This window comes from Myodes glareolus, chromosome 2 (assembly GCF_982192425.1).
Source record: "Myodes glareolus chromosome 2, mMyoGla1.1, whole genome shotgun sequence".
NCBI lineage: Eukaryota > Metazoa > Chordata > Mammalia > Rodentia > Cricetidae > Myodes > Myodes glareolus.
The window spans coordinates 86,438,843-86,453,485 of NC_142027.1; the positions used below are offsets into that span (position 1 = coordinate 86,438,843).

A 14,643-nucleotide genomic window follows, 5' to 3' on the forward strand; every position below is an offset into this window, starting at 1 on the left:
TGGTACCTGCCAGGCTGGCTTTGTGGCTTCACATCCCAATTTACTCAGCCATCCAGATAATCCCCATTCTTCCCTTTTTAAAAATCTGTCTAAACTGGGGCTAGAGAAACAGTTCAGTTGTTAAGAGCACTGGCTGTTCTTCCAGAGTACCCGGGTTCGGTTCCCAGCAATCACATAGTGGCTCACTTCTGGCATGCAGACAGAGCACTTACACATTAAAACACACGTCTTTAATCCCAGCACTCGGGAGGCAGAGACAGGTGGATCTCTGTGAGTTCTGATAGGAATGGTAGTCACAGTCACGGTGAGGTGCACCTTACCTCTCCTCGTGGGACCCACAGAGCACCCACTCCACAGTGGGCTCTGGAACACTCTCGGATTCGCAGACCAGCGCTTCCTGGTTTTCCATCTTCCTGAAGTAAGGTCTTCTCAGCACGTACAGCTGCGTATCTGAGACACGACAACACGCTACCACTTAGTACTCAAACCAGAGTCCACACCATTTCCAAACAGCTAATCTATTCCACCACAGCAGAGTCTGGCTCCCCACTGCCCTTAGGTGACATCAGGTTTGCTGTCTGTGTATTTGTTTTGAGACAGCATCTCACTGTGTAGCCTTGTCTGGCCTGGAACTTTCTGTGTAGATGGAACTGATCTTGAACTCACAGAGCTCCACCTGCCTCTGACTCCCGCGTGCTAGGATTAAAGGCGTGGGTCACCACGCTGGGTGTGATACAGTCTTACACATGGTCTCTTGTCAGTTTCTTGGGGTTCACAAATCCATAGATGAATAAGTAAGGTGAAGTCACACAGCAGAATGTAAAAGGATAAAAAATGAGCAAAACCATAGAGCTTAGCTCTTATCTAAAGTTTAAAATCTACTTTCTTCCCATCTACAGCTAGGTGCAGATTAGTACAATGGAGAACGGTGGAAATAGAATAGAACAGAGTGAAAACTAGAGCAGAATTGAGACGTTTAGCTTAGCCTTCCATTCAGCCTAGACCTTTTTACACACACACACACACACACACTCATACACACATATACACATATGTCTATATACACTCATATACACATGCACACACATATGCACACACATAAAATACACATACAAAAATGACTACCATTTTATTCAGCTACTCAAGAGGGGATATTTTTGCTTTAGCTTCGCCCTTATTTATAGATGCTTTTTATATGTTATCACTATCAATCTGTAGTTGATTGTAAACTGCAAGTCTTCTCATTCTATGGCCATTTTCATTTTCTTTTAAATCCCAGTGATTTCCAAACTTGGTTCCAATTCTACCCTTTATTAGGGATGTCCAGGCACATCCAACCTGCTCCCACCCCATAAGTATCATGGTCCTGGAACACTTACCAATGGGGACAAGACATGTGCCGACCACATTATCATGTTGCAATATTCAGAGGTGGGACACCCCTACTTCAACAACTTTTTTTTTTCTTAAATACAACATTGAACCCAGGCGTGGTGGTGCATACCTGTAATCCCCAAATGTAGGAAGTGATGAGATGGTGAGTTCAGAGCTAGCCTGGGCTATACCTTCAGACCTTTGTAAAAGAAAAACCTCGCTGCTTTGCCTCCACATGACAATCCTTTAAGTACCTTAAATTAGAAACTGGGGCCCTGGGAGCTAGTTACCATGAGTTAGGGTTCTCTAGGCAGACCCCAGGTCATTTTCCCTGTGTAACTCCTCAGAGGACCCCCCACATTACACTAAGCACCCCTGGTTCCTGAGATGCTCCTAACTGTGGGAATTCCATGAGTTTTGCTATCTTGGTTGATCTGTTTTGTTCTTTTTCAACTGAAAAAAAAGTAAAATTAAAAATAGCATAATGCCAGGAATGGCGGCACACACTTCTGTGCCACACATGGATAACAGAGGCAGGCGGATCTGTGCATTCAAGGGCAGCTGATCTACAGAGGGCCAGTCAGAAACAAAGCAAGATCCTGTATCAAAAAAAAAACTCTATTAATTTTCAAGAACAATGACGACATTTGATTTGTTTGTTTGTTTGTTTGTTTGTAACCATGCCCTGCTTTTGATCATTGAGTTTATGACCCACTCCTCCATATTGGAGTTGCCTAGTCTCTCCTGCATACTGGGATTGCTAGTCAAGTCTATTCTCCATACTGGAGTGGCTCATCTCTCCTCCATCCTGGAATGGCTAGTCTCTCCTCCATATTGGAGTGGCTAGCCTCCCCTCCATCCTGGAGTTGCTGGTCTCTCCTACTTTTCCCTTTCACAGCTCCCCACTCAGGGAATGCCGGAAAGTTATCATTTATATTTTATTTTGGGGGTTGCTGAATCCTAAGGAACTTCCATTATGGATGGTTGCCAGCCACCAAGTAAATGCTGGGACCTGAACCCTGTGGCCCCTGGGAAGAATAGAAAATGCTCTTGACCACTTTATTTTCATTTTTTTAAAAAAAATAGTCTTGTTTTGTAGCCCAGGCTGGCCTAGAACTCACTATGAAGCTCAGGCTGGAGCATCAAGCTTGCAATTCTCCTACCTCAGCTTCCCAAGTGCCAGGATTGGGGATGTAGAACTTGAAGTAAAAGGAAATCACTGTAAATATAAGAGACACAGAAAATCTTCCACCCGGCATACACATCTACACATGTCGTGTTGGAAGAGAGAGAGAACACAGATGCCCATGACAGTCTGTGTCCTCCTTGGGCATGGAGCCCATACTTAATGTTCTACAAGAGAGTTGAGGAAGTATGAAGAAGGAAGGGGTGGAGGCTCAAAGCAAAGAGTAGAACAAGACAACTTTTGAGTTGTATACTTCTGGGCTGTGTTCCTACCTGCTTCAGAGGCACTGCAGGACTCCTCAGAGAAAACGTGGGAAATTGTTCTAACCTTGATTTTATCATGCAAGCTGACTGTGTGGCCCAAGGTGAGGACCCTTGGGAAACCTAGTGTAAGCCCCCTGAGCCACATAAGTGGCCAGGCCCCTCCTGCGAGGACCTCTAACCACCAGGTTCCGCCCACAGAACACTCTTAACTGCTGGACCCAGCCCCATCCTACAGAGTAAAAACCCTACTTTCTGATTGTGAAATTCCCCCAATCTCCACCCTCAAAAGTCCACTCCAAAAAATTCCACCCCCTTCTCAAGAAACTCTATATAAGCCTTATATCCTGATCAACTTTCTGTTGTTTCTTGCCTGAGCAGAGGCAGCTACCCTTCTGTTTTTTTTTTTTTCAGGGTTTTTTTTTTTCTCCTCCCAATAAATCTCTTAACGTGAGGCTTGCTGTGTGATATGGGATTTCCCTTTGTAGGCTGTGAATACCACTGGTTAATAAAGAAGCTGCTTTGAGCCTAAAACAGAGCAGGGCAGAACAGAGCTAGGTGGGGAAAACTAAACTGAATGCTGGGAGAAAGAAAGCAGAGTCAGAGAGAAGCCACAGGAAACAGACACTGGAACTTTACCTGGCAAACCACAGCCTCATAGTGATACACAGATTAATGAAGATGGGTTAATTTAAGATATGAGTTATCCAGAAATACGCTTAAGCTATTGGCCAAACAGTATTGCAAATAATACGGTTTCTGTGTGATTATTTTGGGTTTGAGCTGCCATACGTCTGGGAAACAAACGCCCTTCTACAACAGTTGTGCAGTGTGACTTTGTGGCTACCAGCTTCCAGGATACCTTTCTGGCCAAACTGTGATGCTTACACCTAGCATGTTCCCCAACGCTAGTAGCTATGACTGTAAGACCACAGGTGTCACATAGGCCCATAGTGGAGCTATGAGCAAGTGCAGACCTAGCTTTCATGGGCCCCTGAATTTCTCAGTCACAAAATATGTTAGGTGTCTATGTTCACGTCAACCTGCAGGCCAACCTCTGTGAGCGCCTAAGATGGAGCGTGCCAAACGACACACCAGAAGGTCTCTGTTCATTCTTGACAGACCCCTCTGTGGCTGCACATTACCCCAGCTTCATGCATCTGAGTCACTGATGGGGAAGAAAGCAGCCTGGCGAGTCCTAGCAAGGTGCAGCAGGCGACTTAGCTGCAATGATGTCAACTCTGAGCCCGTGGCACTGCCTCAGCCCCCGAGGACTCAAGGCTCCATGCATGCAGTCACCTCCCCAGTCACAAGAAAGAAAACGGGGTATGCTGTATGTGTAGCACCGAGTCTGCAAACATAAGGCCTATGGGTAATGGGAGCAGACGGGCAGAAGTCAGAGAGTCCATGCTGGTAGCATCTCTGCTGCCGACACAGCTCCCAGCTGTGTGGATATCCAACCACTCTGACAGCTTGTGTTTGCACAAACCCGCATCATCCACTACGGTGGCCACCGGCTACATGCGGTTATTTAATTTCAGATTTTAATTACTTTGCATGAAATAAAATAAAGAATTTGGTTCCTGGGTTACACTAGCCAAAGTTCAATTGTTCAGCAGGGGCATGCATCGGGTCTGTGCGGCTGGGTGGAGGAGATAGGAACAGTGCCATCATGTCAGGAAGTTCTGTGAGGTCACACGAATGCCTTGTAGTCCACAAGGCGTGTATTTTTTCTTTTTAGATAAATTAGTCTTATTTCATTTTTTACGTGTAAGGGTATTTGGCCTGCATATGTCTCTGCATCATGTACCTGCAATACCCAAAGGTTAGAAGGGATTAGATCCTCGGGGACTGGAATTACCTATGGTTGTGAGCTGCCCTGAGGGTGCCTGGAATCCAATCCAGCTCCTCAGCACGTGCAACCAATGTTTTTAAACTGCTGAGCCACCTCTCCAGTCCAGAGATGTATTTTCATCCCCCTTTTATTACAGATATGGGAGTTGAGTTATTTCATTCCCAAGTCAAAGCATTTTCCAGTTCTTACAGCTCCGTGTTTAAAAGCCTCTGAGTATCTGAATTTGGTGACCCCAGCAGTGAGGGAAAAATACAATGAGTCCTGGGACACTCCCATGGGGTGCTTGAGTACCCAGTCCCGAGGAGGTCCTGTGGTATACTGGAGCACCCAGTCCCAAGGTGCCCCTGTGGGGTGCTGAAGTACTCAGTCCCGAGGCGACCCTGTGGGATACTGGAGCACCCAGTCTCAAGGTGCCCCAGTGGGGTGCTGGAGCACCCAGAGGTGTCCCCATGGGGTGCTGGAGTACCCAGTGCTGAGGCACCCCCATGAGATGCTGGAGCACCTAGTAGTGAGCTGGACTTACTTGGTATACTCACTGTGAACAGTACTGTGTAGTTTGCAGCTTCACTCTGAATATACAGTAGGTATTCTCCTGCCTGGGTCTCTGTCACGTTCAAAATGGCCATGGAAACAATTCCTCTGTGGAAAGAGAAAGAGGATTGGCTACTGTGGAAAACACTCAGAGCCAAAAGCAGCAGGTTCACCCTGAGTCAGATGAGGCTGTGACCCTGAGGGCTGCTCTGTGGAGAACATGACTCTGGCCCTATCCCAGCCTCAGCCTGAGTGCCATTAGTCTGGCTGTGACTTTTGCCAACCCTCAAAAGCGAGTTTTGACTTGGTAGGGGGAGAGGGCTAGGCATTGGGAAACCCCACAATTTTAGGTCTCTTACAAGTTTACGGAATACTGTTAGTTATTAAAACATTTTGTAGAACTGTGTCTCATATCCAATAACAAAAGACTTCTTTTGTCAGAGCAAATCAAGGTTTCAAATTACATATGTAATTTATATGTAAATAAACTTTTAAAATTATTTTGGCTGGGCAGTGATGGTGCATGCCTTTCATCCCAGAACTTGGCAAACAGAGAGGCAGGTGAATCTCTGTGAGCCTGGGACTAGCCTGGTCTACAGAGTGAATTCCAGGACAACCAGGGCTACACAGAGAAACCCTGTCTTGAAAAACAAAAAAAAAGACAAACACAAACAAACAAACAAAATAAACAAATAAATTATAAATTATTTTACTTTAAATATTTTTATTCTTATATATGTTTTATTATTGTATATGTATGAGTGTTTTGCTTGCAGGTATGTATGAATACCACTTGCATGCAATGTTCATGGCGGTCAGAAGAGGGCATCAGATCTCCTGGGGCTGGAGTTACAGATGGTTGCGAGTGGCTGTGTGGGTGCTGGATCCTCCGGAAGAGCAGCCAGTGCTCTTAACCACTCAGGCATCTCTCAACACTCGTGATTTTATTTTTTTAGAGTAGTTTAGAATGTGTCCTTCCCACCACACATCCTCAACATTATTAACAGCGTTTTCTTGGGATGGGGGGGTTCACCGCAGGGTTTCGCTGTGTAAGAACCTTGGCTGTCCTGAAACTTGCTCTATAGACCAGGCTAGCCTCAAACTCACAGAGCTCTGCCTTCCTCTGACTCCCGAGGGCTGGGATTAAAGGCATGTACCACCATGCCCAAGGCATGTCACCATCAGCTGACATCCACGTCACCATCGGCTGATGCCCACACATGCATTCAGTGGCCTGTGGGGCAGCATCCCTATGACTGGCAGATCCATAGTGTCATGTGTCCCTAGCCTAATTCTACATCTAGTTCACTGTTTCACGAGAGATAAGTTACAACACGCATGGATGGGAAGCTGGAAGGGGAATCTGAGCCCAGACCAGTAGCCCGTGCCTATAACCTCAGCATTCGAGAGACAGAAACAGGAGAATCTTGAGTTTTGCAGAAAGAAAAAAAAAAGTGGGAGAGTACAAATGAGTTACATTTTATGCAGGAAATTTGGCTCTGAAATCCTTGTGGCCCACGCTTACCTGTTTTGTAAATCAAAGTGTGGCTGGCAGCCCAGGGAGCTGTGCTTAAAGACCCAGAGGCAAGAAATGTCCCCTGGGGTGGTGACCAGTACTTGCAGTGTGAAGGAAGCAGACTTGGCCACCTCCACAGTGGCAGCTTCGTACACCACCCCTGCATGGCGATGCCTCACTGTACACCCAAGGTCTTCTGGGGATTCTGAAACCTGTGGTGTAGACAGAACAATGAGAATTCAGTTTTTCTTAATATTGAGCCTGTTTTCTGCATATGCAGTGGTTTGAAAATGAAAATGGCCCCCATAGGCTCATAGGGAGTGGTGCTAGTCAGGGGCGTGGCCCTGTGGGAGGAAGTGTGTCACTGGGGGTGGGCTTTGAGGCTTCAGATGCTCAAGCCAGGCCCAGGCTCTCTCTTTCTGCTGCCTGTCAGTCCCGATCTAGAACTGTTAAGTTCCTTCTCCAGCACTGTATGTGATGGCATGCGTGCCATGATCCCCACCATGACTGTAATGGACCAGACCTCGAAACTGTAAGCCAGCCCCAATTGAATGTTTTTCTTTAAAAGAGTTGTCATAGTTAGCCGGGAGATAGTGGCACATACCTTTAATCCCAGCACTAGCGAGGCAGAGGCAGGTGGATCTCTGAGTTCAAGGCCAGCCTGGTCTGCAGAGCAAGTTTCAGGACAGCTAGGACTACACAGAGAAACTCTGTCTTGAAAAACAAAACAAAACAAAACAAGAGTTACCTTGGCCTTAGTGTCTCTCCACAGCACTAAAACCCTAAGACAGCATACAATATCCAACTAAACTAATCTGGTACCTACTAAGAAGGTATCACTGGGGCAGGGCGGTGGTGGCATATGCCTTTAGTCCTACGGGAGGCAGAGGCAGGTGGATTGTGAGTTCGAGGCCAGACTGGTCTACAAGAGTTAGTTCCAGGACAGACTCCAAAACTATAGAGAAACCCTGTCTCAAAAAAAGAAGAAGAAGAAGAAGAAGAAGAAGAAGAAGAAGAAGAAGAAGAAGAAGAAGAAGAAGAAGAAGAAGAAGAAGAAGAAGAAGAAGAAGGTATCACTGGTTTGGACAGATGTTTCAGTGGATAAGAGATAAGAGGACTGACTACTCTTCCAGAGGTCCTGGGTTCAATTCCCAGCACCCACATGATGAGTCACAGCTGTATGTAATTCCAGTTCCCTGGGATCTGATGCCTTCTTCTGCCTCTGAGGAAACTGCACACATAAATACTTGCAGGCAACACACACACACACACACACACACACACACACACACACGCACACACACATTTTAAAAATTGAGAGACACAAAACTAAAAACACAGTAGAGAAAAGGGAAAAAAAAACCTGACTAGGCAATTCACATAAGCAAAAGATGGATGGAGGTGATCCCTTCCTGTTTCGGACCACATGGAATCAGCTTGCTCAAATGAAGAGCTTCTTTGAACCTGAGATGGCCACCCCAGGGTTATACTTGATTTCCGTGTAACCCTATGGATGCTGTCTAAATTGCCATCAGAGAAGGAAGTCAGAGGCTCACGAATGTGCAGTGATGGGTCTGAAGTCCAAGCTCCAGCTATGCCATGCTGAGAACATGTAAACATACACAAGGGAAAGCTCTGGGGACTGAGCATTGTGACTCGGTGGTAGAGTTCTTTTTTAATAATTTATTTTTATTTTGTACACATTAGTGTTTTTCCTGCATGTATGTCTGTGTGAGGGTGTTGGATCCTGGAGTTACAGATCATTGTGAGGTGTCATGTGGGTGCTGGGAATTGAACCTGGGTCCTCTGGACAAGCAGTCAGTGCTCTTAACCCCTAAGCCATTTCTCCAGCCCCTAGCAGTAGAGTTCTTAACATGGGTAAGACCCTGGGTTCCAAACCCCACACCAGAAAAGAAAGGTGGCATGAACAGAAAAATCAAAGGGCTGGAATGTAGCTCGGCCATACAGTGGATGCCTGGCACACACAGACCCTTGAAGAAATGCAAAACATGAGAAGGATGAACAGGCCCAGGACAGGGGAGGACAGGCCAAGTGAAAGTGATCAAGCAGAAGCAAAAGAGAAGGCTGAAAATGGGAAGTCCCTAGGGTGTGGGAGAGTCCATGCCCATGGAGAAGAAATGTAAGAGTTCAAACAGCGGGGAGGAAGAGGGTGTGGAAGAGCCTGCTCCCTGAGCCGTGCCTCCCTCTGCGGGAAGAACAGCTCAACACAGACCCATAAGTCACACCCTGAACTCAGCTCCTTTTGGGGACCAAAGGAATCCTGCTGCCCCACTACACTATTGCTAAGGGCAGTGTCCCTGGGGTGAGCGCAGGGAGTGGGGCCCTGGGCCATGAGGAGGAATGACAGTTTACCACCAACGCTGAGGACCAATTACAAGCCTTTTATGTCTGACCAGTGGTTTCCTATAAGGCAGCCCTTGTATTACCCAGGTCTACACACCAGCAAAAAGCTGTAGACATTGTGATCTTTCATTACTTTCAAAACAGGGTCTAGCAGCCCTTGCTGGCCTAGAACTCTCTGTAATGAAGCTGACCACAAACACTAAGATATCTGCTTGCCTCTGCCTTTGCTGGAATTAAGGTCAGGCACCACCACACCCAGCTTCCATTTGTTTTGAGACAAAACCTCTCTATGTAGCAAAGGTTGCATGCCACACCCAGATTAGATAATTTTTTCTTTCTTTTTTTTTTTTTGTAAAATTGGGGAACAAATATGGCTTTGCCCATGCTACCTGGTAGGCGTTTTGTCATTGGACCTCCCCGTCATGTGATGTTTCCAGGTACTACCAAACAGTCTAACATGTCTGCAGTCATCACAAGAGCCAGTAACTAGATTGTAAAAATTAAAACACATTAAAATGATCCAATCTTAATCTAAAGAAGGTGGAGGATGAGGAGAAGAAGAAAAACAAAGAAGCCAAGCCTAGAAAGACAGCTCAGCAGTTAAGAGCACTGGCTGCTCTTATAGAGGATCCAGGTTTGATTGCAAGCACCACATAGTGGCTCACAACCAAGTGTCACTCCAGTTTCAAGGGATCTAATGCCCTCTTTTGAACTCTAGAGGACCTTGAAAGCATATGGGGCCCAGACATACACACAGGCAAAACAGTCATATGCATAAATAAATAAAAAAAGGAAAGATCTTTAACTTTTTTTTAGTTAAAGATCTTTCTTTTTTTTTCCCCAAAAAGCTGTATAGTAGCCCTCAAATAGACAAGAAGATGTTGAAACCCACATACATTAAAACACTTCTCATCGACGAGACTGGCAAACACTGAAAAGTCTACCAATGCATTCTGACAGTGAACCTTTGAGGAAGTGGGCACTCACACACTGCTACAGGAATTTACACCAAACAACCTTCTGGAGGGGAATTCAGCAGCACGAGCCAGCAATCCCCACGTGACATCGATTACAGAGCTAGTGGCAATGTCAAAATCTTGGAAACCATTTAAATGCTCAAACAGAGGAAAGTGAGCTAACAAACTGTAGAGTATCCATACAGTGGACAGGACACGGCTGGTTATTTAAAAAGGAATAAGGACACGCCCTGGGAACTGATTTGCAGTGATTTCCTGCATCACTCAAAGGGAGAAGCTTATTACAAAATTCTCCTCGTATGTGATCATGAGCGAGAAAGAGGCAGGAGTGAGACACATGCATTTGCTTGTTTTGTACAAGGAATTCAGGACAGATACCTAACAACTAAAAGTATCAGCTAGCTGCAGGAGATAGACAGGACTCGGTGGTAGAGATGTGGAGGAGAAACTTTTCTGAGTATATATTCCTAAAATAAAAGACATGAATACATGTGAATGCATGTGTGGGTTTATATGCACCACACAAGTGCAGAAGACTGCAGAGGCAAAAAGGCCTTTCTAAAAGGGCATTGGAGTCCCTGGGACTGAAATTACATATAGTTGTGAGCCACCATTTGGGTGCTGGGAATTAAACTCAGGACCTCTGCAAAAGCAGTAAGTGTTCTTAACTGCCAACACATCTTTCCCCCTCCTGTGTCTATTTTTTTCAGTGCTCTACCACTAAGCTAAACTCATAGCCCTAAAGACACCTCTAATAAATATGATTTCCAGGATTCAAAATAAATTTTAAGAGTAAATAAACAGCCAGCAGCCAGGAATAGCAACCTCTAATCCAAGACTTGGGAGGACTACCTGTATTTGAGGCCAGCCTGAACTACATAGCTTGAGGCCAGCTTAGGCTATAAAATGAGACCAGTGTCAAAGAGTGAATGGTGGGGGAAAGAACTACGCAACCAGGATATTGTGGAGAGGCATCAAAGTGGAATATAAACCAAAGTAACCCAACTGTATTGGAATAAATCACAAAACCATAACGAAAAGGGTAGGGGAGGAAAGAACTGACATACATTATAGATTGGTACCACATGTGCAGGCTCAAAGAAACAAACATAAGGCTAAGAAGAGCTCTGGACAAGGAGCTAGACGTGGCTTCCTAATTCCACAGTCTCAGGCAGATGGATAATCATTGTGCACAGAGGCATGGTTACCAGCCTCCTGCAGGTTTGAGCCAACCAACCATCAGTGCCATGTGCTAAGGGGAACCACATGGAGACAGACTAGCTCTTTAAGGCTTGGCTCATGGAGTCAGAGAAGTATGCAGAAAGCCAGGTCCAGACAGACACAAAAAAAACTCTAAAAAGGTACGGTATGCTTAAAAAGATGCCTAGGTACTAAAGAAAGAAAAGAAAATGGGTTTAGACAGTCATAGAAAGAAATAAATAGTTTAAAAATTATAAAATTTTTAAAGAAAGAGTAAAGTAAAATATAAAAAACAAACTACATAGGGTTGGAAATACTATATCTTAGAGAGTTTGGACTTTATATGGTGCTTCGTTAATTCTGAACTTTTTGAATGCTAATGAACAGAAAATGGCAGCTGCTGAGAGACACTGGATTGTGGAAGGGACTGCTGAATTAAACCAGCTTAGATACTTTAGGGATGTCTTGACTCCAGAATGGAAGTCAGGAAATGTGTTGCATTGGGGACGGGGTTGTGCTTAAATACCTTTAAAGTTAATTGAGATCAGATTTGATTGGGGGAAACCTCCTGAAGATCTTGTCTACAGAAACAAGATAAAAATCCAGGAAAGACTGCAGGACAGGTGATGTATGTGCTGACCCCTCAACACGGGTACAGCTCTGAGACTGGATGAGATGTGATAAATCTTGTTGGCTACAGAGTCTTCATGACTTACTGTTACATGCTATCCTTTCATATAACATGGATGGAGATTTATATTACAGTGTGGGTATGCAGTTCAAAATGAACTTACAAAATTGACAGATGGCTTTTATCTGCTCAAACCTAGAACAAAAAAAATCATCTTTAGCTGACTTGTGCACACCACAATTCCATACTTGTATTAATATACATTTATATGATACCTTTAAAAGTTAGTGTGCTTTCAGAAAAAAGGACCAGACACCAATAAAGACAAGTAGCTCAGGTGATTCAGCCTCTCAGAATGACTATTACAGTTTCCTCAAAACTCTGCATCCAGAACAACTTCAAAGCTGCTAGTTGAGATGGTTCAGCTTCATGCACTACTTTAGCCAGAACTTCAGATAAGCCCTGTACTTTCCATTACACAAAAAATGGACAACAAATGCTACAGCTGGTTTTCCCAGGACTTAACCATTATCCCAATTTTCTCAGGGTACCCTAAAGATGCTGTTGACCTAAAACAACAGGAAACTGTCTAGAGAACACAACACCCACATTCCCAAAAGGAGGAGTGGGTGATTTTTGGATATTCAGTGGGTGTTTGTCATCGTTTAGGGGGATTGATCATAGTCAGGGAGGAAACTAAGCAAAGGAGATTAGATTCAGAGATCTCATTCTAAAAAGAAAAAGGCAGGATATAGGAATCAAAGGATAAAAAGGTAGATTATTGAATCTAGTTGTTGTTGTTGTTTGTTTTGTTTTGTTTTTGTTTTGTTTTTCAAGACAGGGTTTATCTGTAAATCAGCTCTAGCTCTTCTGGAATAAACTCTGTAGACCAGGCTGGCCTCAAACTCACAGAGATCCACCTGCCTGCCTCTGCCTCCTGAGTGCTGAGGTTAAAGGCATGTGCCAATACTGTCCAGCCTTAAATTTATTTATTTTTATTTTTATGTGCATTGGTGTTTTGCCTGCATGTATGTCTGTGTGACGGTGTTGGACCATGGAGTTACAGGCAGTTGTAAGCTGCCATGTGAGGGCTGGGAATTGAACCTGGGGTTTCTGAAAGAGCAGTCAGTGCTCTTAACCACTGAGCCATCTTCCAGCCCTTGAATCTACTTTTAAACCAAAAAAAGCAACTACTAATCTCAAATATTTTACATTGTTATGGATTCTTGTTTATCAATATAAATTTAAGGTTATTTTTGTTTTAACATACTATATATATGTTTCTACTCCTTTTTTTTGAGACAGGGTTTCTCTGTAGCTTTTGGGGCCTATCCTGCAACTCAAAATTATATCTCTGCCTCTTGAGTACTGGAATAAAAGGTATGAGCCACCACATGTCCAGCACATTTCTACTCTTGTTTAAAGTACTGTACCCGTGCAGTTCTGTTGTAGAATATTATTTTAAGGTGTGTTACTTTTGTTTACGCTCTGAAACATTTGCTTAATGATGCAAAGATGTGTTTGGTTAAATAAATTCCCCTGCAGTCAGGAGGTTGAGCCAGAAATTAGCTGAAGTTGTAGGGAGGAACCAGGAGGAGAAGGTTTTTTAAAAGAGTGGCCAGGAAAGGCACAAGGACTTCTTGGGAGATGTAAGGAAGTGAGCTAGGTGAGCTACTTGCTGTTCAGCCTCTCTGGGAAGTAGGACTCTACCTCAACTTTTGAATCTTTAGTTCTTTAGAAGAACAGAGATTTAAATCAGTTCCCTTAGTAGCTTTGAAAGAGTTCGTGCCTAAGGGAACAGAATCTCCTCAGTCTACAGCTCTTGCAGCCAAACCACTGCTGGAAGCAGCAGAGTTGTGATTGCTGACGAGGAGAGCCATAGCGTAAAAGGCAGCATCAATTACAAAAGAGTACAACACTGCTCATTTAAAAGTGTAATATAAAGTTCTAGTCCTTAAAGGTTATTATTGCAACCTGTTTAGGGTAACTAAAAACTGTAGGTTACTAGTTAGTCATCTATATCAAATTTGTGCCACATGTTTTCAAGGTTAAACAAAAATCGTTTCAATAGATAAGTGGTCTTTAAACACCCCAGCAACCTACAAAGTATGACATTTAAGGTGTTTTAATAGCATAATGCTTTTCATGACAGCGAGACACATCTGCTCATGGCAGCATCAATTTACTTCAAAAGAGGGATGACGGGCATCAAACAACTTTCTTAAGGACCTTGCTTTCAGTGTGACAAACTAGTCACCTGGGCAAGAAACTGCCCTTGCCTTGTCTGCTGACAGTGTGCAGTCCAAATTGAACAATCAGGACACAAAAGAAGGTGACTGCTGAACTTTGCCAAGATAAGGTATGACAGTCCTTCAAAATTCCTGTTATGTAGAAATGTCTGTCAAATATTCTAGGCCCATAGGCTAAAGATGGATACCTTTGGGTGACTGTCCAGGCAGTCAGTTGTTTCTGTCATTTCTATAGTTTTGGAAGTCATTTGCTCTGCATTTCCTGTTTACTCAGGTAATATTATGTCCTCCTTGTGTCTCTGATAGGGATTGAAGACTAAATAGTTATACCATTTTTTGTTACCAAATTCAAAAAAAGCATACACAGAGAGATAAAGTTTATAAGATTGAGAGATATAAAAGCTTAAGTTGTTTATCTAATAAAATGTTTTAATATCTAAAAAGATATTTTTAGGATGGTAATACAAGTTATGAAGAAAGTGGTTTAGGAATAAACTTTA

At 43.9% G+C, this 14,643-nt stretch overlaps 1 protein-coding gene across 1 annotated transcript in view; it reads right to left on the reverse strand.

Moving 5' to 3' along the window:
- The window catches only part of Flt3 (fms related receptor tyrosine kinase 3), an 86,638-nt gene that overhangs the window by 45,418 nt on the left and 26,577 nt on the right, over nucleotides 1-14,643 (reverse strand). Inside the window, 3 exon segments of the mRNA XM_087902621.1 lie at nucleotides 321-450; nucleotides 5,199-5,314; nucleotides 6,732-6,934. Of these exon segments, the coding sequence (XP_087758747.1) occupies nucleotides 321-450; nucleotides 5,199-5,314; nucleotides 6,732-6,934 (449 nt within the window).